The sequence below is a fragment of the Festucalex cinctus genome, chromosome 13, assembly GCF_051991245.1.
Source record: "Festucalex cinctus isolate MCC-2025b chromosome 13, RoL_Fcin_1.0, whole genome shotgun sequence".
NCBI classification, from domain to species: Eukaryota; Metazoa; Chordata; class Actinopteri; order Syngnathiformes; family Syngnathidae; genus Festucalex; species Festucalex cinctus.
In genome coordinates, this window is record NC_135423.1 from 11,083,971 (window position 1) to 11,107,838 (window position 23,868).

At 42.3% G+C, this 23,868-nt stretch overlaps 1 protein-coding gene across 4 annotated transcripts in view; it reads right to left on the reverse strand.

Annotated features, from left to right (window-relative positions):
• The window catches only part of dscaml1 (Down syndrome cell adhesion molecule like 1), a 123,722-nt gene that overhangs the window by 33,419 nt on the left and 66,435 nt on the right, over positions 1–23,868 (reverse strand). For 2 of the 4 annotated variants that reach the window (XM_077540948.1, XM_077540947.1), the window contains exons 4-11: positions 11,831–11,977; positions 11,465–11,743; positions 9,013–9,288; positions 8,630–8,929; positions 3,798–3,940; positions 3,396–3,525; positions 733–1,011; positions 528–656 (exon numbers count right to left, since the gene is read on the reverse strand). In XM_077540948.1, the coding sequence (XP_077397074.1) occupies positions 528–656; positions 733–1,011; positions 3,396–3,525; positions 3,798–3,940; positions 8,630–8,929; positions 9,013–9,288; positions 11,465–11,743; positions 11,831–11,977 (1,683 nt within the window). Of the gene's footprint in view, positions 1–527; positions 657–732; positions 1,012–3,395; positions 3,526–3,797; positions 3,941–8,369; positions 8,479–8,629; positions 8,930–9,012; positions 9,289–11,464; positions 11,744–11,830; positions 11,978–23,868 lie in introns of those variants that run through there. The other 2 variants (XR_013287882.1, XM_077540949.1) reach the window with 2 other exon arrangements.

A 23,868-nucleotide genomic window follows, 5' to 3' on the forward strand; every position in this document is an offset into this window, starting at 1 on the left:
ATGTCTTCAAATATCAATCAATATCATTCCACATTTACATATTTTTCCATTCAGCGTTCACACATTTTATTTATTAATTTTTTTTCAGAAATTACATTTTCCTATTAATATGGCATTGGTTTTTCAGCGCACAAATTGAACTTATTTAGAGAAAGGTCCAGGTCAAACCCTTAAAATGGGTGGAAAGGAAACGGTCCCCAAAATACAATTTAAACTGCTAGATTGATCGTTTTCTTAAATTATATTGAATGTTGTGGTTTGCTTCTCATGAATATTTTCCTATTTTATCTTAAGACAGACCCAGGGTGAAAAGGACAATATATTATTCAGGTACACTTGCACAAGCACAAAGCAAAATACAACAATAATAATTAAAGTCTCTCTGTCCTGTCAGTCAAGCGTGAGCATAATTGTCTTTACAAGACAATATTTTTGATAGTGTTATTGTATTTAACCTCCTGAAATGTTGCAGGTGTGTCTCATGTGGGCAGTAATTCAACAGGAAAGTTAAACACGTGATTTTGTACCTAATGCACTTTTGCCGTGCTTCCACATGACCTTGGGAGGAGGGTATCCATCAACTGAGCAGTTTAGAATACCCGACTTCCCGTAGATTCCGTCCTGGTTGTTGGGTTGCACCACAAAACGAGGAGGCACTATCGGGAACATACAGTTATGAATGAAATACATGTAAAAGAAGGCAATAATGTATTGCTTCTACTTCTTCCTCACCTGTGACAGTCAGCTGCCTCTCAGTGCTCACAGTGGCAGCGTCATTGCTGGCGATGCAGGTGTAGTTGCCGTTGTGCTTCAGTGACACCTTTGAGATCTGCAGGGAGCTCATGAACTCCTTGGTGTCGATGGTGATGCCCGACGAAGGCACAATCTCCTGGCCGTCCTTGCGCCACGTGATGCGGATGGGCATGTCTCCGGACGCCACCACGCAAGCGATGTACATCAGCTTGCCGATGGAGGTCGGCGGAAAGTCAAATGGCTGGATCAGCGGAGGAACTGGGCGGGATTACAGTGAATGAATGCGAGGGGAGTAGAGGCGCCGAGAAGGAGGAAAGAGAAATAGTGACGTGACGTGTAATAGTGATGGCAGTGTGTGATGAAAACAGAGTGGCGTTGAGACAATGCAAGGACAGGCAACAGGGTGAAATACAGGGCAGGAGAGTGGGAGACGACAGGCAAACAGAGTAATGGAAATAAAGGGAAGAAGAGAATCAAACAGTTTGATGGTTGTTTAAATGAGCAGGGTGAGTAAGAGGTGAAGACAGAGATTCAAAGTCAGATATGAATAAGTGAAGGATGGAGTATAGCGAGACGATGTGATGGGGAGACGTGCCGATTTGGAGATGTGAGGGCATTGAAAGGACACGAGGTGGAGAGTCAGCAGTGCGCAGGGTGTGTGGGGTAGAGGTGGCATGAGAACGAAGCGGGGAAGCCAGAGAGATGAAAAAAAGAGAGAGAAGAACAAAACATAGTTAATAAATTCACCTTAACTAATGTCAAAGCCTCCACACCCGTTTTCAGGCTACCCGAAAGCTTCGAAACCATTTGCACCTGCCAATCTACGCCCACTAGCCACTGCGTCCGTGCCCCCCGCCAACCTCTCCACTCCAACCCGCCCTGCCCTGATAAAACCAACCCGTAATAGCTGCTCTAATTAGGGCTCCATCCACAGGGGGAGAATGGTGTTGCTATGGAGACCGATGGAGGTGATTCAGAGTTGGGGAGGGTGGCGGCGGTGGGGGTTACGGCTAAGACATCTGGGGGATTTAATCTGGACCTCATTAAAATTCATCTAATTAAATCAGAGACATGACGAGCACACATTCAAACGCCCGCACTTTGCAAACACACGTACGCAAACACGCGGCACCGCTATTTTTCAACACGGCTGATAGCGTCCAGACAGGGCGCACAATACGTACACAACAATGCGGGTGCTGCAGAGGGCAAAGTGAATAAACACACAAGGTGACAGGTAGAATCCAAACACATCCGCCACACATGTACACATGTGTTTTGCACGCTCTTGCACAAATCCTATTCAATAGCACTCGGGCTCCATGTAATTGCTGAGTGGATGCGAGAGCACACTAGGCCTCTCCGCCCCTTAATCAGGGGTTATTAGAGGCAATGCCTACACGCTTTCTTCTCTTCTTGCTTTACTCACAACCTTTCTGCTTTACAGACACACTGCTTCTTACTAATCATTGTTCTCTTTGCTCTTTTGAGCTACAACCATATGAATTTTCCATTACTGAAAAGTAGGGGGCGGCACGGTGGCTGACTGGTTAGTGCAGAGGACATGAGATCGAGTCCGGGCTTCGGCCTTCCTGGATGGGGTGCTCCGTTCTCCTCCCACATTCCAAAGACATGCATGGCAGGTTAATTGGGCGCTCTGAATTATTCCTAGGTCTGCTTGTGAGTGTGCCCTGCTGGCACCATTTCAGGGTGTACCCCGCCTACTGCCTGAAGCTGGCTGGGATCGGCTCCAGCACTCCCGTGACCCTTGTGAGGAGCAAGTGGTTAAGAAAATGAATGGATGGATGGATGGATGGATAAAAAGTAGGGTTTCAAAATTATGAGAGTTCTCAAACTATGGAATACTTACCTGAGGCTAATGCCTTGTTATACAAGCGATCACGAACACGCTCAAAACATTTGAACTCAAATATTATTACCCAATGAAAGGACTGGAAATGTCATTAATCCGATCCAGCCATCCCCCCCTAAGAAACATCAAGTTTTGCAATGTGTTTTTTAGTATGAAAAATATTGTATCAGGGTCCTATTATTTAAGACTTTAAGACAATATTATTTCTGTGTAGTCTGTAGCGTTGTGTTTTTTTTTTCATTATAAATTATAATTGAATATATGGTCAACAACTATGGAATAGACTTCAAGAGGACATTAGATCCGCAGATAGTATTGATATTTTTAAGTGGAGGTTCTGTTTTTGTTTTGGATGTTATAATTGTACAACACTTTGAGTTCCATTTTTATGTATGAAAATTGCCATAAATAAATAGATAAATAGAGTTTGATTTGATTTTTCTGGCTTTCTATCTTCCTCAATTGTTTCTGATGGAAAGATTTAACCTGACTCATCAAAAAATAAATAATAATACATATGTGCAACATGGTGAAAAGATCATGAGATTGCATCCATCTGTTTTTATTCAAATTTTCAAGAATTGTGAAAAAAGATATTGAATGGAAATGCCAGAAATTCGGAAAGACCCAAAATTCGTAAAAAAAAAAGAAAAAAGAAAAAGGTTTTTACGATTGGAGGGGGTGGATTTTGAAGCATATCGGGAAAAATGAAAATGGTGTGGTAGGTGACCACTGAAGTAGTGAAATTTATTGAAATAGTATTACTAACCTTTGACTGTGACATACACAGTCTGCTTGATGAACAACTGAGGTTGTATGAGCACACTACAGATGTACGCCCCCTCGTCCATCCCCTTCTGGACATCAGTAAGCTTCAGAGTGCCATTTTCAAACACCACCTGCAAAGGGTTACATAATAGTTACAGTCAGGGCCAAATAGGCAAAACTTGCACTGCTTCCAAAAAACATGATAGAATCTGTAATAGTAGTAAAAAAATGATTTGCGATAAGCCCACCATAGCCACCAAAGTACAAGTACAAATATGACGTTAATCTCTTAATTACTCTTTGTCATGCGCAAGACCTAACAGAACTGTGACCGGAAACTGAACATCTTTGCTGTGAAACCAAAGTTTGTCTTGAAATCTGAGGTGAATGCGGCTGACTTCACCTGACGATGGTTATCAGGGAGCAGAAGGCCCTCCTTGTACCAGTTGATGGAGTAATACGGATAGCCGATCACTCTGCAGTTTACAAAAGAGCTGCGTCCTGCCACAGCCGTGATGTTCTTCATCGGCCGAATCCTTGGATTGCCTGACCAAAAGAAATAAGGCAAGGGCAAGGAGATAGAGAAAGAGACGGAAAAAGAGAGAGATTTGACCAGAAGAAGAAGAAAAGAGAGGAAAAGAAAATCATTAGTTGATGGTGCCGGACCTAGCCGTGGAATTTTTTTGGAGGGAAGGAGTTACAGGGGTGGGTGATTGGGTTGTGGGAAGGGATGGACAAGGGCGATAAGAAGAGAAAGAAAGAAAGAAGTTAGAATTATCTTGATGGACTCAAGTTTTAATCAACTTGATTCCTCGATAGTTCCTGCAACTCTGCACGCCACCCATGTTCTTGAAAATGAGCACCAACACACCATCTTCTCACTGAGCGGCACGGTGGGTGACTGGTTAGCACGTCCGCCTCCCAGTTCTGAGGACTCGGGTTCGAGTCCACGCTCTGGCCTTCCTGGGTGGAGTTTGCATGTTCTCCCCGTGCCTGCGTGGGTCTTCTCTGGGTACTCGGGTCTCCTCCCACATTCCAAAGACATGCATGGCAGGTTAATTGGGCACTCCGATTGTGTCCCCAGGTGTGCTTGTGAGTGTGGATGGTTGTTCATCTCTGTGTGCCCTGCGATTGGCTGGCAACCAGTTCTTGGTGTACCCCGCCTACTGCCCAAAGCCAGCTGAGATAGGCTCCAGTGCCCCCCGCGACCCTTGTGAGGAATAAGCGGTCAAGAAAATGGATGGATGGAAGGATCTTCTCACTGTATAGAATTCTATTTAACAATGGCCATAGACTCCACAGCCATTTCTCCTAGAAGTTACCATAACTCCACAGGTATACCACCAGGACCAACCGCATTTCCATTTTCCATCCTTTCCATTCTTTACTAAACGTTTGTTCCTGGTCCACTACAACTGCCTCTTTTACGCTTCCTTCTCTCTCATTTTCCTCAGCTCCTCAGAGGATCCTTTCCAACTATTCCAGCACACTGCTTGCAACAGTTAAAACATATCTGTCATTTCCTAATAACCCTAACCTGGTGCACACTCTTTAATCTCCGCTCTTCATCTGGCCGACTTGTAAAGACTTACTCACAGTCTTTACTGTCCAACATGGAATGCATGAAGAGATGGTATGTCTCTTTTTTGGCCTTTGCCACCTCTGCCTTTGCGCAACGTTGCATCTCGTTGTGTTCTTGCTTCCTTTCATGAGTCCTGTCAATGTCCCACTTCTTCTTAGCGAACCTCTTTCCATGTATGCGCTCCTGTTCTTTCTAGTTTGATAACCAAGTCTCCTTTGACCCCTTTCCTACCAGAAGATAGTCTCCTGTCCGACTCTCGGATCTCCTTGGCTCTAGCGGTCCAGTCTTCTGGAAGCCGTCCTGCCCACCGAGAGCCAGCCTTCCTTCCTTCCTTCCTTCCTTCCTTCCTTCCTTCCTTCCTTCCTTCCTTCCTTCCTTAGCATCTACTACAGGGTTCTTTGCACTGCCTTTTTCGTCGTTATCTTCCACACCACCAAGTTATCTTCGATACATCCGCTTTGACCTCTTCTGGAAGAAAGTTTTTCCATTACTGCCATTCCCATCCTTTTGACCAAGTGCACAACCATCTGCCTTGTTCCTTTTCTGGATCCCAAATTGACCCGTCACTTATTCATCACCCCTGTTTCCTTCACCAACATGTTCATTACAATCTGCACTAATCCAGTCGCTCCCCGGCTGGGATGTTCAGAACTACTTTGTATTGCTCCACCTGGAATTTCTCTTTCTCTTCTAGTTCACATCCTACCTACAGGGCATAACCACTAATTACATTAAACATAACACTCGATTTCAAGTTACAGCCTCATCACTCGATCTGACCGTCTTTTCACTTTCTTTAAGATAACTCCTACTTCATTTCTCTTCCCATCTACACCATGGTAAAACAATTTGAACCCTGCCTTTCAATTTTGAGCCTTACTGCCTCGCCACCTGTTCTACTGAACACACAATATACAGAATCTACCTTTCTCATAATCATCATGTCAACCAACAGTTTTTTTTTGTCCTAGTCTTAACATTCAAAATCTTCTACTCATTTTATATTTCACTAGGGTTACCTCTACTGTCCCACCCCTAATTTCTGCTGTATATAATCACAGTCACATTTATGCAGGAGGAAATTACCGTATTTTCCGCAATATAAGGTGCACCTAAAAGCCTTCAATTTTTTCAAAAGCTGACCATGCGCCTTATAATCCAGTGCGCCTTATATATGGATCAATACTGAGCCTTAACAGGTCTCGCTGTCAAGACGCTATCGGTGACCCTGCACGATCGGTGACGAGCATGCGCAGAAGATCCCGCCATCTTGGATCGCAAGCTAATACTAATACTTTAGCTCAGAGAAAATAATAAAACTGCTGTTTATTCATTTTGGGAGTGAATGGAGTTGTCAGAAAGCTGGTTTGTAATCTATTAATAAAGTTTGACTGACCTATCTGACTGTTTTGTTGACATTCACTTTAGCGCAGCACCATCTAATGGATGCAGAACGTAACCCCGGCCTCTACTGTAGCGCCTTATATATGGAAAAATTTGTAAAATATGTCATTCATTGAAGGCGCGCCTTATAATGAGGTGCGCCTTATAGTGCGGAAAATACGGTAACTGATTTCACAGCACAGTCTGTGCATTCACAAAAACTTCCTGTAAACATCAAGATTGCTGAGATTATGACGTCTTCTGGCAGTGAACCTGAACTTTCAATAGAATGTCTGTATTGGAACAAATTACAAGTGCAAGTGTACCTACAGCCGAAAGTGCTAAGTGGTTGAGACCAAAAATGTCAGCGGTTGCCTATTGTTCAAACAATATGGGACAAAGATGTTGAGACTCAAGCCGGTGAACAATTCAGAGAAAGAGAAAAGGTGTCTGAAGTCAATAGAGGACAACAGCGGCCAACCCTCAATCATCCTTCACCTGTTGGCTGACCTTCTCTTCTCAGTTCATCTTATGTACATCTTTGTTTTTGTCTCTCTTCCCACCTCTCTTCGACGCCGCCCTGCCTCGCACTCCCCCGTCGCTTACTCGCCTCCATTTCTCAGTGTGTGCTGAGCTTTGAAGTCGCAGCTTTGACGAGCCAAAGATGTATTATTCAGCAGCACCGTCTCGCGAGCACACAGACACACTCACAAAAAACACACAGAGATATACAGTATATCCACGTGTATTTTCAACAATGACTGTCGCCGTTGCCCCCCTACCTGACTAGGATAAGTTGAGTGCATCCAATTTCAGCGAGTGGTTAAGCACCACTTCTTTGCGTAGGTCTACGGCTAAAACGCTCTGGCAATGCTATTCATTGTCACTGCAGAGATTATTACGGCACGTCTCTTTGGAGAAAACTCTCCCGTCGCACCGGCGCATTCCACCAAGGGATGGAGAAAAGCACGGGCACGGGAGAGAGTGAACAGGATACTGAGAGTGAGACGTGAAGACAGCGACGCAGCCGTGTCCATCAGGGTCAGTCATCATCGTGACAGGACCGGTCCTGTCACCAAGAATTTACCATCAATCGATTACTCATCACATCCATCTTACAGGACAACCATCTGCTTCATGCTCTTCTTCCTCTCTTACGAACCGCTAAATGTTAAACTACGCTCCATCCATCGTGGAATACATTAAACAGATTTTAAGTAGACTCAAGCAAGCTAAAACACGCGTCGATGTGGCGGCCATGTTGGCAGTGGCAGTGTTGCCATTCATGGCAACGCATGGACATATGGGGCGGCATTGTTAGCAGTCAAACAGTTTAAAACTTAAAAAGAATTAAATATATAAATATTTACCACAATTATATCCTGTAGTGGGCATTTTTAGGCTATGAAAAAATTGTATTTTATTTTTTTAATATATAATTTTGTACCGTATTGGGTGTTTTTAAGCTATGCAATAAAATACTTCCATGTAACAGACAGTCGGCTCTAATGGATAACCCCTCGCCCCAATTTGTTAAATCAAGGGACGAAGGACTCGAAAAAGGTTTATATTGTCACTCTTGAATGGAAAACAAGTATGTCCAAATATTGTCAATTTCATTCACAAATTGACACAAATGGTCAGTTCCCTATGTGGGCTAATATTGTCACAAAATTATTAACCAATGTAAGTGTGACAAATAGCCTGGGAGCTATGAAGACCTAGTTTGGACTTCAACTGTTGGAGAAGTGCTATGTTGTTATTATTGTGCAGTAACTCCACCTATTCTTTACTCTGCAAGACCGAGAGTAGTTGGATGCATTTGACTAGGCCAGTTTTGGTCATTTGATCATTTGCCATGGGTCACCTGATTAAAGATGTAATGACAATTACTTCATCATGTCACTGTCATTATTATATACACTCTAATTTCTGTCATCTTCCATGAAAGTAGACTGATGATCTTTTTGGGTATCAAAATGTGGCATTTAATTAAACAACACAATCATCAAGATATTGATACACCTAATGATCTAAATGGTTAGTAGTCATTGTTTTAACCAAGAGTTTCCACCGGGAACAAACCGCATTAAGTGATATTTTAGTGAGAAAGCGATCACTTGAGACAACAGGAATCGAGAGAAAACATATAAAGAGAGAGAGGGGTAAAGAAATTAAAGGGTAGAGGACAGGATATGGGTCGGGGAGAGGGTAAGGGTGAGGCCGTGTGAAGCCTTGAGTATGACTGATATTGAAAAGTAGACAGGCACCTCTTACGTTTATGCGCGCTTGGTACTCGGCGCTACCGGCCGAGTTTCGTGCGGCGCACCGATACAATCCTCCGTCGCGAATCTGCGGGTTGCTGACGTTGACGTAGCTCACGGTGCTCCCGTCGGAATGCGTGTACTGACTGGCTCGCACGCGGGACAGGTCACGGGCCACCGGCTCATCGTCCAGGGTCCACGTGATGGTCGGCGGAGGCGCTCCTTTGGCGGTGCACATGAGGGAAAATGGCTCCCCTGGGACTACCACCTTCTCACTGAAGGAGGCCACAATCCGTGGAGTACCATCTGAGAGAAATAGATGGATACAATATTCACTCAAGTATAATGTGCCCCTTTCTCAATATCTCGATGTTTTTGATGAACCTCACCTTCCAGCAGTATGATGGAAAAGTCCTGGGCAGTCTGGGCCTTGCGCGTGGCAAAGCACTGGTAAGCGCCCGAGTGTCTTTTCTGGGCCGCCGAAATGAACAAGGTCTCGTTGTGAGCACCTTGGATGGAGAAGTGCTGGTCGGGCAGGACGGGTTCCGTGTTACGGTACCACGACACGGTGTAGTGAGGAGAACCCTGCACGGCGCAAGACAGGATGACCGTGCTGCTGATGCCCGTCTTGAGATTTTTGGGGGACAAGGTGACCCGCAGTGGCTCTAAAGATGGAAGAAAGATAGACAGAGTATTCAGAGTTTGTTTTCTGTCTTATTCTAAATATTGTCTATAGAAATAACCCAGTGCAGTAGAGAGTCAGTCCAAATTAAAGTAAAGTGGAGTTTAGCTCATCACATACAGTATTTGGCAGAACAAGATTCTGATAATTGATTAATCAGAAAATTAATTAAGAATTCCTGGCAAAAATCCATTTGCCTTTTTTTTCCCCCTGGAAGGGAATGTTTAAAAGTCCTTTTCTTTGTCTTGTGTTGTAATGTTTTAATGTGTAGAGAAAAACAAACAAACAAAAAAAAACCCCATACTTACTCATCGTGGTACAATTCAGAAAGCTAAACAACAAGACAACAATGGAGCATTTATGACATTTTATGCTCTATGTTTTTTTGAGGGAGTTTGGCTGTTTATTTATTACAATTTACATTACATGACTCCTCCTCCACCCCTTTGGTACCACACGCCAATAATTTGCATCATTTTGACAATTATAATGCAAAAAAAAAAAAGAAAATAGCGCTGATGTTTTGCACCTTTCGTCATCTTTTATGTTATATGCTAAACCACAATGAAAATCAGACAGAGTGACATAAAGGGGGAGAAAATGTCAGTGAACAATAAAGCAGCTGGTGTTAGGTGCTCTGGGCTCCTGAATGTGTGTGTGTGTCTGGGTGCAAATGACAGTGCATGTGCACAAGATGACTCTCTTTATAGGCTTATAGCTTGTGTGTGCGTATGTGACCGAGCTCCTATATGCCGTGTCATTGCATGTTTGTGGGCTGTGCAGTGATGTGCCTTGTGGCCAGTCTGCCCAATGTCCATTGACTTTCCTATTCTTACTTCCCAACCCCCACTGACCTCCTGACTACTCTACAAGTGTGAAAAATGTATCAACAAAAATATTAACACAACACTTTTGTTTTTGATCCCATTTTTTATGAGATGAACTCCAAGATCTAAAACGTTTTCCACATGCAAAATATCACAATTTCTCTCAAATATTGTTCACAAACCAGTCTAAATCTGACTAGAATGTATAATCAAACAAAACTGCACCTTTCAGAGTGGCCTTTTATCTTGGGCAGTCTAAGGTACACCTGTGCACTAATCAGCATCTTGATATGGCACATGGGATGGATTATCTCGGCAAAGGAGAAGTGCTCAATATCACAGATTTAGACTGGTTTAGTCACAATATTTGGGAGAAATGGTTATATTTTGTAAGTGGAAGAAGTTTCGATCTTTCAGTTCATCTAATAAAAAATGGGAGCAAAAACAAAGATGTTGCATTTATATTTTTGTTGCGTGTACTTAGGTTGTGCTGTGCCTTACAGGAGGTTGATGTGTTTGGCCGCCATCTTTCACTACTTGCCGAGTGAAGTGTGGTCTATCTGAGGCAACTTGCTTCAAAATGCTTCGAACTTGGGTTGCTGCATTCTCTTAGTTCACCACTAGATGGCACTACATTTTACACGCTGTCTCTTGAAGTCCTACATTCCTTCACATCATCCCTGTACTGTCATCGGACGGCTTTTTGCTCACTGTTTGTGTAATTACTGAGCTACCGGTACTTACAAAGCTCTTTGATTGGTCACCAAGAAAGCTCCCAAAAACGAATAAACACATTCTATTTTAAATGTTTCAAGTATCCCAAAGACGTATTTATATGTTTTGTTTTGTTTTTTGTATGTTTGTTTGTATTTTTTTTAATTTATTTTTTATGCTAGAGCATACAGAAGGCTTTGTTGCAGCCTCTGAACTTAAGAGAGCGGTTGAAGCAAAGGTAATTATTACAAAAACGGCCAGAAGTTGGCAGCAGAGTATAAGAGATCAGCCAGGGCTATGTTAAAACAAGCTGATTTCCCCACAGTTCTATACAGATATGTGAACAATGATGAAACTTAGCTATATTCCAATGCTAATTGCTCCAATAGGGAAATGGATAGAAATATATTTTTTTCCTTGATGAAAGAAGAGACTCGAATCTTTCTTTTGGTAGGTTCCATGTTTTTATAGCAATAGAACACAATATTCTATGGGCCTTGCAAAATCAGTCAAAATCAAGTCGGGAGCAAAGGAGTTTCCTTCAGTAAAAATTGCTGGCAGTGAATGAGTTAAGTGCACCAGAGGTGGCCTTAAAAATGCTATTTTGGCATTACCCACCTATGACGTTAAGGTGACCCGTCACCTCCTTGGAGCCAAAGCTGTTGGTGACCTCGCAGATGTAGTTGCCGCTGTCTTCCAGCCTCAGATCCGAAATGGTGAGGCCCGTGATGCGGCGTGTCCAGCGGGAGTCTCCCGGCAGCGGCCGCCCATCCTTTAACCATCTGATGGTGGGGTTTGGGTAGCCGGATGCGATGCAGGGCAGCTCCACGCTGTGCCCTATCTTCACCTCACCGGACTGGAAACTGTCCAGCACAGACGGGGTGGACTCCGTAGGGTCTGAACGGGTGAAGCAGGAAGACAACTTATACAGGGTACTTACTTCTTGATTGTGTATGAGATGTGGCTTTTGAAAAAGTTGCATACCCATAACAGAGAGCCTGGCTCCATTGCTCTGCCGAGTCTCACCGCTGTACTTGTGCTTTGTGATACAGCGGTAGGTAGACAGAGCGTCTTCCTTCTGCACCTCTGAGATATACAGAGCTCCAAATGAGGTCAAGAAGAAACGGTTACCTGTGGTAGACAGGAGAAAGGAAGGGAGGATACATTAGGTGTAGTCAGATTTTTGTGTATTCAGTTTTTCATGGCTTAAAGGGATCGTTCGGCTTTTTTAACATGAATCTCAATTTGATCCTCACCTCCCGTGTGTGCGATCAGCACTGACTTACCCCCGACAGCGTTCTGTGACACGCGTTCTGGTTCGGCGTTGGACGAGAGGAAAATAGTCCAGCAAGCTGGCTGGGGTCTCGGAAATAAAGCGTTTTTCTTCTAAAAACTATTTGTTTTCAAAAGCGTGATACATTTCCATCACAATACTCTTTTCTGAATAAAGTCAGACGCCATTACCGCCAGCCACTACTTTTCTGTTCGTTCGTTCGTATCACTGGGCGGCGCCCTGTAGAACGCTAACCGACGCACTGCAGCCAGCTCGCTGATACTTCCGCCTGAAGTTGTTTGCCTTTTCGGCGGAAGTATCAGCTAGCTGGCTGCAGTGCGTCGGTTAGCGTTCTACAGGGCGCCGCGCAGTGATACGGACAAACAGAAAAGTAGTGGCTGGCGGTAATGGCGTCTGATTTTATTCAGAAAAGAGTATTGTGATGGAAATGTATCACGCTTTTGAAAACAAATAGTTTTTAGAAGAAAAACGCTTTATTTCCGAGACCCCAGCCAGCTTGCTGGACTATTTTCCTCTCGTCCAACCCCGAACCAGAACGCGTGTCACAGAACGCTGTCGGGGGTAAGTCAGTGATGATCGCACACACGGGAGGTGAGGATCAAAATGAGATTCATGTTAAAAAAGCCGAACGATCCCTTTAACCTGAACATGGATTTAAGAGTATTTTCAGTAAGCACACAATATTCGCGGACACCAGATACAAAGGTACGAGATGGGGAGGTGAGTAAAGACAAATCTAAGAATCCATGACTGACAGGGGTCCAAGGCAATAGTGTTTTCCAATTGGGGTCCATGGAAGCCCCAAATCCCTTGCGCCACCCCTGGTCAGACAAAGAAATCCGACTATTCTAATGGTGTGGCCAGCCATATCTGCTAAAACATAATAATACACACGTATGCATCTAGATTTCTCAATAAATGAATTACAACAATCAATATGATCTCACAGTAGTACATTAGTAAAAGGATTTTGTAATTTCTGAGCACATCTTGTAGCTCTAATTTTTAAGAAACTACCCCACCCGAGAAAAAAAACAACCAATCAAAGACAGGCGGCCTGAGGTGATAATCATTTGCTGTGCATTCCTGAAGTAATGCGCTGACCGATTACCTTAACTCTCAGGAACTTTGCTTCAAAGTATGACGCCGGTATATTAACCTCTGCAAAATATGTGTGCCGATTTCCTATATGGACTCCATCAAGTCCTTCTGCCATGAAGACCACACACCTCTCTCTGCACTGAATTTAAATGGTTTAATGAGGGGAGCCGCTTCGATTGGGCCGGGAGTCGGCTGTATTCCCACACAATAGCACACAACATTGAAAACTCCATTACAAATAAGTCGTGCTTCCAATGGTGCGCCTGAGACCTCTTTTATTCCTTGGCTTTTAGTTCAGCGTGGATTGTGTGGTCCTTGGGTTCTTTTCGTCTTTATTTATGTATTTATTTTAATGTATTATTTATTTATTTATTTATTTATTTATTTATTTATTTATCGTATTTTAGAATTTTATTGACTGCTTTTAAAAAAAAATTATAGTTGGTTTTACTAGATTATATGCATATGATAGCGTGCAAATCTCAATGTGCAGCTTGTTTATGCGTGTTTATAAAATATTTAGAAAATGTGCTATAGAAATAAAGTGGATTGGATTGGATATTTTATTTACTGGAGTATGAATGTGTTTTAACATTTTACATATTTATTGTTTAATATTATTATTATTATTATTATTATTATTATTATTATTATTATTATTATTATTATTATTATTTTATCCAAATAATTTACACTGATGAGAGATCATGTGAACACTTAAATGGGAGTGGCATCATCATGGCCGTATGACTCATGAATGAACAACATCCTCACTATGGCAACAGTCAAGCTGCCCACCTCCATTCACTCTCAACAGGACACACTAATTAAGTTGCATTAAAATCTATTATTACATTCATACAGCAGAAAAAGATGAATCCTCGAAAGGAAAAACAAGTCTATTTTGCGCAAGCCCTATTATGAAGGATACTGAACTTGTGGCTCTTGGGGGATTTTTGCTGCTAACATCTCCTCTGTAAGACTCTTGGAAAACTCTTGAGAAACAGATTTCAAAAGGAATAATAATAGAAAAAAAATCATGTAAAAAAAAAAAAGCCCATCACAGCACTTAGCTAAACACATGAGAGCTTTTAACATGTCCCATCCATCCAGAAAGATCCGCACCACAGAGAAAGATAGATGAGAAAGAGAAGAAAAAGAGACCAGGGGAGTCATTGTAGGTGTTAATAATTGATGCACGTGTGCGTGTGTATTACGGTAATTGCAGATTAGTGTCATTTTCATTCCAGTTCTGGCCGTGATTCATCCACATGTCAATAAAAAAAAGGGGGGAGAGAGAGAGAGGAAGTGTGTGTGTATATTATATGAAAATGTGAAATGGAGGAGAGAGAGAGAGCGACAGTGGGGAAAAGATGAGGAGAGTGAATTTCAGTGTTTGATTCTTTACGCTTGCCTGGCTGCTTTTGTATTCCAACACAACCCCAAAGGGTTATTTTAGACAGTGCACACTTCAGGCTTCCTTGTAAGTTGCACATTGTTTGGTTACGCCAATATGACCGCAAAGTGCGCGAATGTGTGTGCGTGTGTGTATGCTTGCTGTTGTTTGCTTTTTATGTTCCCGTGTCTCTTTACAAGACTGACAAGAGAAGACTAGTAGAACACAGGTGGACTGACTGACTGACTGACTGACTGACTGGAAATACAGTGCATGACATACGCACACTGTTATTTATTTACACCCACACTCACACGCATTCACATATGCGTACTTCAGCTTTCTCTCATATTCCAAAAACAGTCACGCTAATTGAAGACCATCAGTGTGAATGTTGTGCCAAATGTAACCAAGTCGCTTTTAAAATCAAACAATCTGCGATAACCTTTTCAGAGTAACTTTGGCAACACTGTTGGTAGGTAATTTTGCAACACACAAAACTGTTTTTTTTTTTTTTGTATAAAACGACCCAGAAAATTGACCCAAGCATTTTTGTTGTTTTAACATTGTCTGCGATTGGCTGGCAACTAGTTCAGGGTGTACCCCGCCGACTGCCCAGAGCCAGCTGAGATAGGCGCCAGCACCCCTCGCGACCCTTGTGAGGAATAAGTGGTCAATAAAATGGATGGATGGATGGTTTTAACATTGTAATGTAGATAGATTAGATTAGATAGATAGATAGATGGATGGATGGATGGATGGATGGATGGATGGATGGATAGATAGATAGATAGATAGATAGATAGATAGATAGATAGATAGATAGATAGATAGATAGATAGATAGATAGATAGATAGATAGATAGATAGATAGATAGATAGATAGATAGATGAGTGGGTGGATGGAGATCTCACACACACACATACACGGATACTCGACGTTTCTATGTGACTAAAAAGACGTAAGGTGTAATTTCCAAGCCTGCCCTTTTATTCCAACCAGAGTATTAAGCCTTACAGGATAATGCGCACTTGGCGAGTGCAACTCTGTATAACACACTGCTACACCCTGTCACAACATGCCTGCAGAGAGAAAGACAGGCCGTGAGGAGGGGACGAGTGGGAAATTCAAAGATGGGGAAGAATGCGAAGGGAGAGAGAGAAAAAGAAAGAGCGAGAGGACAGATTAATGAGGAAACATTACTGTATTCCATCTAATGTAATCTGTCTACTTCTGTACACATTTGTACTTGTTTAAACTTGGTAAACATCCATTTTGAGATTCCCACACATACGATTATTATCTTTATAAAGCCAGATTGTAATGTGAAGGCAGAATGTTATTGGCTCACATTAGTGAACCTCTTTATTGTTATTGTGGCTTGTGGTGACTCCACCAGCCGTATTAATTGACGACCATTCACCTCTCTCGGTTCTTATATTTGACATTTGCCTCCCATACACCGGAGGAGGTGATGCTACAGGTAAGGAGGGCAGCAGATGGAGATTGATGAAGGGGAGATAAAGAGCCGACAGGAGTGACGGAGGCTGGACGGGGAGAGAGACTGAGAGGGAAGACGGGGGGGGGGGAGGAGTGTTGAAAACGGGCGAAAGCGATTCCTCCACGTCTTGCTCTCATCTCCTCGTGGGAGACGAGATCAATTCCCGTCTAGTCTGCCAACGCCTCCGGGATTGTTGTTGTTGTTGTTGAATGCATCTTTGTAAGCCGATGCGTCACAGTCTGCTTTCCTCTAATTATTTCACATTCTACTAGAGGGGGGCGGAAAGGGAATTTTGAGGTTCATCCCAGCATGCCCTCACATCCTGCGTATTTCCTGACCTCTTCCTCCTCCTCTCTTATCACGTTTTGTCTTTTCTTCGTACCATCTCTTCACCAATCCTCCCCTTTGCCCTCGACCTCTTTCCATCTCTGCCTGTTTCGCTTCTCGTCTGTTCTTCTTCAGTAGGAGGGTGTGTAAAGTAATGGAGTTCGGTTCAGCTGATTGGCCCGAGGCGGTGAGTCAAGCCAAGTGCAGAGAGAAGCCCCCGCTGGATGTGTGTGCGTGTGTGTTTATGTACATGTGTGTGCGCACATGCAAATACTGAGACAGAAAGACAGGAAGTGGAAAAATGGATTGGGGAGCCCTGGGCCATCGCTTGTTTCCCCCCAAAAGTTCTCAGTGAGAGACAGAGCAACACTCTTTTTTAAAAAAAAATAGGTGAGGGGAAATGGGTGGGAGAGAAAAAAAACAGGTTCTGCTAAATATAGATTACTATATCTGCCATTTTCAAAGACTTACTGCCGAGACGAGGGAGTGACACGAGACGGAAGTCGGAAATGTTAATAAAGGATGCGGTGAACATTGCCAGCACAAGTGCTGCCGCCAAAGAAATTAAGAGGAAAATATAAATTTATTTTCCACATACACACTAGTCGAGGGACAGAAGACCAAAATAGATGAAACGGCGAGCGAGGGAAAAAGGGAGAGGAAATGGCGTAAGTCGGGAGTGAGGCTGGGGGGGAGCTGCCATGCAAATGAAGGCGGCGCCGCAGCAATGCTAACTAACAGCAATTCACACTGTTGGACTCATCACTTATTAATGCTCTAAGGCCCCCCAAGCCCCTCCCTTCCTCCTGCTTCACATCATCAAGCGCTTTTTTTTTTTTCCCTCTGCCTCTCTTTTACCCATTTCCCTGCTTTCGTCAGGATCTCGCTTTTTTTTTTTTTTGTTCGCTCACTCGCTGTTGCTAGGGCCCACGCGCTCGCATGACAACAGCTGGGTAGGGGGCGCTGCGGTGTGCCAGTGTGCGTCTCGCGTGCATGGCGACAGAGTGTGTGCGACAGAGTACCCTTCATTAGAGGTACAAACAGATATGGCTGTTTAAATAATGGCGACGGACGTCCAAGGAGGGGAGAGAAAGTGCTGAATTGCTCGGTAATTGATTAGCAGGCCTGGATTAGAGGCAACAAAGGGGCTTAGAGCATTTTTTTTCTGCTTTGGCTATTCATAAAAACATTTGCGTGCAAAGTTTTCGATTTTGAAGTACACGCTAGCTCGCAATATTGTCTGTCTCCAGATTCTCACGACATAATCTTACAACCACCGTCTCACAATCCACATTTTCGGAGTGCCCTTAACAAATTGTAGCGCAAAAGTTCCACTCAACAAGATGCAGCAACCATCAGCAGGCAGCGGTCCTTATTTATTCTCCCCTACTTTTTTTCTTTTGTACATTTTTCCTTTCTGCTCGATATGACCGTGACATGTAAACTAGCCGGGTGGAAAATGAGAATTAGGCTGCATTTCTCCCAAAATTTCGAAATCAACAATTCTATTTAGCATTCCATCGATTAATCAGATCCAAATTTATATTGCAATAGAGCTTATTGCAAAGTATTTTGATTACAGTTTATAAATGGATTATTGTTGTTGATTTTGTATTGTTTAATAATTAAACAAAAGCTCATTAATTAATAATTAAGCAAAATCACACAAGAGGAAGTAATGTTTTACTCAACAGCATTTTTGAAACTGAGAGCTATACCTGGGTACTGATTAGGTAGTATTCACACTATGGCTGCCAATAACCACCATTCTTGCATTAGAATTCATGATTTATATATTTTTTTAAACAAATTAGTTTTGATTGAGTTGCTGGTTTGGTCAGAAAAAAAAGCTTTGGATATAGTATGAGAGCATTTTTATTTGTAGTTATGCATTCAGCCTGTTTAAATGTTATTTTTAATGAATTCTAATATGTGCATTACATTTTGAGTGAATCATTTTGAATCATAGTAAAGCTGTATTGTATTCTTAGAAAAACTTACTACACTACTTTTTTTTTTAAATGTTGACCATGGAAATTGGAGCGCTATGTATTTTTCGGGGTGTGTAAAAAGTTTGAGAATCACTAATGTAAGGGCTGAGACAATCACGAGAAGGAGTCATGTCATATAATTTATGACAACTGTGCACTATGATCATTAGTGCTGGTCTCTCCCAAAACAGGCCTTCTAAACAATGTTATGTTGGTGGGACAGATACAAAAAAAATTGCCATAAGATAAAATATGCTGTTGCTGGCTTCCCCATAATTATCATAATGATCGATTCATCGTCTTTAACGCAGTAGTTTGTTTGTTTGACACTTCCTTTGGATTCCACGGAATTTGGCACTGGCTAAAAGTCCAGATGCAAACCGATACGGATGAGGCGATGGAGGAAGTGAGAAACAAGGCAGGTTACGTTCAATTTGCTCCACGCGGTGACGGAAATGTAAAATAACAGCAGGATCAACGGCAGAATAGGAAAGCATTGGCGCTGGAATATTCTCTCGACTAAAAGCATCCACAGAACAGTGTGAGAATGCTGCATTGAGACTCATTGTTTTGTTTATTTGGGAGCTTTTCTTATTATGCTTTGTAGCCCTCCACAGGCCCCTGAAATCTTTTTTAAAACACACCAGGCAGAGCCTTTAAATCTGATAGTACTCTCACCTCCAAGAAATCACACACAACAAGGAGACACATGGAGAGCATTAAAAAAAACAACAACTATAACCTGGGGAAGTATGTAAATAATTTAATTACACATTTTATTTAATAAACAAATTTTGTGCCCATGCACAATAATTGATTAACACCACCAATTCTGCATTTGCATAAAAGTGTTCTCAGCGATCGTTTGCCGCTTTTCCATCATGCCCGCACGGTACCACACCACACCAGACCGCAACCGCCCGTTTTCCATTACAACTGGCACACGGTGAGAAGGGGGCGGCAACATTTGAAGCGTCCACGCCAACTCGCACTCCCGCATAGCGTGCGGATCTGGGATAACATTTCCCGAATGGCAAGTCGCGCCAACATTGAACCATATTTACAATTTAATATAGACCACCATGGATGAAATATTGGGATTCACGACGCTATTTGTGAATGGAGAACTGCCGCTTGCAGCTCTCGTTCAAGTGAATACGAACACACGACCAGCCTCGCGATGTTTGTTTAAAACCACAAACACTACAAATCCATCCAAAAGTACCTTTGAAATTATAAATATAGTTAAGCGTTGTTGTAAAACATTATTATTAGGGGTGTCAGGCGATTAAAATTTTTAATCGTAATTAATCGCACAACTTTAATAGTTAACTCACGATTAATCACATATTTTATATCTAAATGTTCTAAATGTACAATAAATGTACACTAATTGTTTCCTAAGTTTTCATACTTTTATTAACATAAAAGTGGGAAAACATGCAGAGAAATATAGATAAAATAAAATAAATAAATAAATAAAATAAAGAAATATTGATGCATCTTTTAGTCATTGATGCAGTAATTTCATAATTCATAAAATTAAAAACACGTACTGTACTGTAAAAAACAAGTGTTATATTAATTTGTGTTGAGGTTAATTTTTTGCCAATAGATGGCGTAATTGCTTTTGTAAGATGGTGACAGATCAGTGCATTCTTCTTTTCATAATAAGCTATCTAATCTTGTGAAATTCTGCACATTTTTAAAATAGTAAAATACAAATTAACCCCAATCTCCACAGATATATGCATTATTATTACAATTTATTGCTACTATTTTTTTTTAACTGGAATTCCCCCAGTACAAGCTTTCCAAGTAAGGGGCAGTCATTAATCGTGCGTTAAAAAAATTAGTTTGATTAAAGGAGCTTTCAATTAACTCAAAATAAACGCACTCATTTTGACACCCCTAATTATTATATTTATTATATATACTGTATTTTATGACTTTGGCGAAGACCGGCGGGCGCTTCTGCCTCTCTCGCTTAAAACAAGGAAATGGGCGTGTGCCACAACGTTGCTTGAGGTGGCAGCGGCGTTGCTGTCGGCCAATCAGACGACAGGTGACGTCACGGCCCCGCTAGTCCCCCCACGACCGGCGCTGCAGAACTGCTGCTGAAAGGGTTCGAAACTAAACAGCGGTTACAACGGAATGGCTCGGCCCCGAAAAAGTCCCGTGGAGACATTAACATCCGGGGACAAAAATTGCCGCTTCGGTGTGGAACCGGTGCGGTGGAAAAGCGCCATTTGATACATTTTTCTCTATTTACATGAATAGACACTTCTGAAAACTTAATGCCTGCGCATGTTACTGGGTTTTTAACATCGCTAATTAATTTAAAAGTAACAAACTTTGATTCAGAACAAGTGAATGAGTAAAGCTGCGTATGACGAGTGGAGCACTCATCAACGCGTTCAAGGTCGGCAGTCATTCAGCACCACAGATCGCGACGACATTGCTTCAGACTGCCACATAAACACATTTTACTGGCTGTTGTGCATTTTTAGTACTCGGTGGATAAAAATGGTTAACTGGAATCGTAGCCACACTGAAAACAGCTGCTGATGATTAAAAATTCAAACTGAAAATGTAATCACTCTTGTTAGTTTTTATCATAGTTAGTCAACCTCATCCCATTTTTTAAAGTCCATTTTTAGTGGACTATAAATCTAGCATTTTAGTCTTTATTTTAGTCCAAGAAAATAATTTTATTCATCTAGTTTTAGTCAACAAACACTGTCAACATTTTAGTCCGGTTTTAGTCAGGACAATCATGATTTTACCCCTGTATATTTTTTGTAAGCAGATTATGTAGAACATTTCGGATCTAAAACTCTTTCACATAAAAATTTCTCTCATTTTCTTGATGAAAAACAACTTCAGACACAATTGGTGTATATCAAAAAGTGGCATTAGTTGGAACGTTATTGCCATTGGATTAATGTTACGTCATAACTCTAATTTATTTTTTTTATTTTTTATTTTTTAAACCTTTCACTGTGAATCCACCTCCTGTCTATCCCATATTTGTGCATATTGCACTCACTCGATGCAGATTTGAAAGGGTGTGTGTCACTATGTCACAGTGACAGAGAAGCAGAGACAAGATTTTACAAAATCATATCACATTCATCTTGTTTTTGTTCATGAACTAAAAAGTCCAGATTTTATGAAGTGAAGTACATTTTCGTCTCGTCTTCATTCATCGACGAAAATGCATAATTTAGTCCCAGTTATTGTCTATTAATGAGGGTTTTAGTCCTGTAGAGTCTAGTTTTAGTGTGGTGAAATGATTTTTGTTTCGGTTTTCGTTGACAAAATTAGCACAAGTTGTCACTGCACTTAAATAGCACAGTAAGAGAAATGTTGCCATGCCGTGCTTTCTCCTCCTACTATTCCACTCCTTCTGGTGGTTAATTTACTTGGTAATTACCAATGGTCCATTATGGCTGATTTCAAGTAGGCGCTAGGAAGGCCTAAAAGCTATTTCATTTGTGCTGCTCATATTTAACCCCCCTCTTTGCATCATGTATGTACACGCGCGCACACATAGCCACCCACCCACGCATACTTGATGAAAAATGACTCGTGCAACGGTGAGTTCATTCAAACCCGACGTATAATTAACACCTTCACCCTGCAAGTGCGCTTGCAAGTGCGAATTCGGATGATACGTCGGGAAGGGTGAGATTAAAAAACAAATTGTTGGTTGCTAATAAATTGCACTCATATTCCAATGCTGGGGTTGAGCAATTTAGACAAAAAGTTTTTTTTTTTTTTTTTTTTTTTTTTTTGACTGTAATTGTGATTTTATTCCTGCAAATTGCAATGGTGAATTTAGAGGGAAGTCAACCCATTTTTTTGGACAATAATTTATTTTATACACCCCACTAGTCTAAATCCAGCCGTTTTTATCCATCTCAGGAGGCTGCCATTTTGCCACTTGCTGTCGAGTGTCGACTAAAGATGACATCAATGTTGCTCAGGTCTCAGGTAACAACCAATCACAGCTCAGCCTCACAAAACAGATGAGCTGTGATTGGTCGTTTCCTGAGCCTCAAGCTGTGATGTCATCTTCAGTCGACAGCAAGTGGCAAAATGGCCGCCCCCTGAGATGGAGAAAAATGGCTGGATTTTGCTTCATAACTCATATTCCACAAATGTAACCTTAATCAGAATCTCATGTTTAGTAGTGTTGTTCTGATACCGTTTTTTGGCTCCCGATGCCGATACCGATACCCAGCTTTGCGGTATCGTCCGATACCGATACCATACCGATACTTAAGGTTTTTGTTTTTTTTCCTCAACATGAAAATGCTGTCCTGTTATTGGTTCAGAGCATTCAAGGGCCAATAGGATATCTTACCCCGGGTTTTCACTGGATGCGGTTGCGGTGCGGTTGCGGTGCGGTGCGTCTTGACTGCGTGCTCCGGACGGGTCAATTTTTTTGTCAATCCACACCGGCTCCGCACAGCTGCGGTCCGGCAGCTCCGTCGCCGCCCACTTCCCAACGTGTCTCGCGGGACCGCGCGCGCGCGATCATGTGGCATTTCACAACGACATACAGAAAGTCTGCTCAACAGAGAAGCAGAAAGATATGAGATTCCATGCAGCATCCTTTTTTTGGTTGTCCTTGTAAAGTATATTAATAACGAGAGTCGGGTCAGTGAGGGTCCACTCTTTATTTCTGTCTTCCGGGTCCGGCTGCCGCTCAGTACGGCAAGCGAGACGGGCACAACAAGCAATCGCGAACATCAAACTCACAATACATTACAGTCCTTATAAAAAGGATGTGCCGTGTCATATATTATTTTGTGGTTTTCCACCTCCAATATAAACCTCTCCTCGTCCATGTTCGCTGGTGTCTAAACCGTGAATGAGCACATGGCCCGGCGACGCCCACGTCACGTTTTGCTGAAAAACTTGCGAAATAGGAGCTGGCGAGTATTTTATTCTGAAAGGTAACCGGAAATTTATTTTGAAACTGCCTCGGTCTTCCTGTCGCGCTCGATGTGTTTTGTGCTAGCTTGCCATTTGCCGGAGGCCTACCGCTGCGGCGTCCGGCAAAAATAGAAAATAGGCTATCCTTGCGGAAGGCTTGCGGCACGCCGCAAGCCTTCCGCAGTCAACACGCAACGCACCCGCAAGCGGTGTAGACTGCACCATTCGAATGAATGGAATCTAATTGCTTGCGTCGCCGGACCGCACTGCAACCGCACCGCAACCGCATCAAGTGAAAACCCGGGGTAAGATCGGCATGCAGTGAACATGTCACATATCAGTGAATGTCGTGCACCAGCAAGACGCAAGATGCTGCATCCAAAATCCTATATTAGCGTTGGAATTAATGGTATCGGCATGTTACTTGTGAGTACTCACCAATACCGATACCACTGTTTTAATGCAGT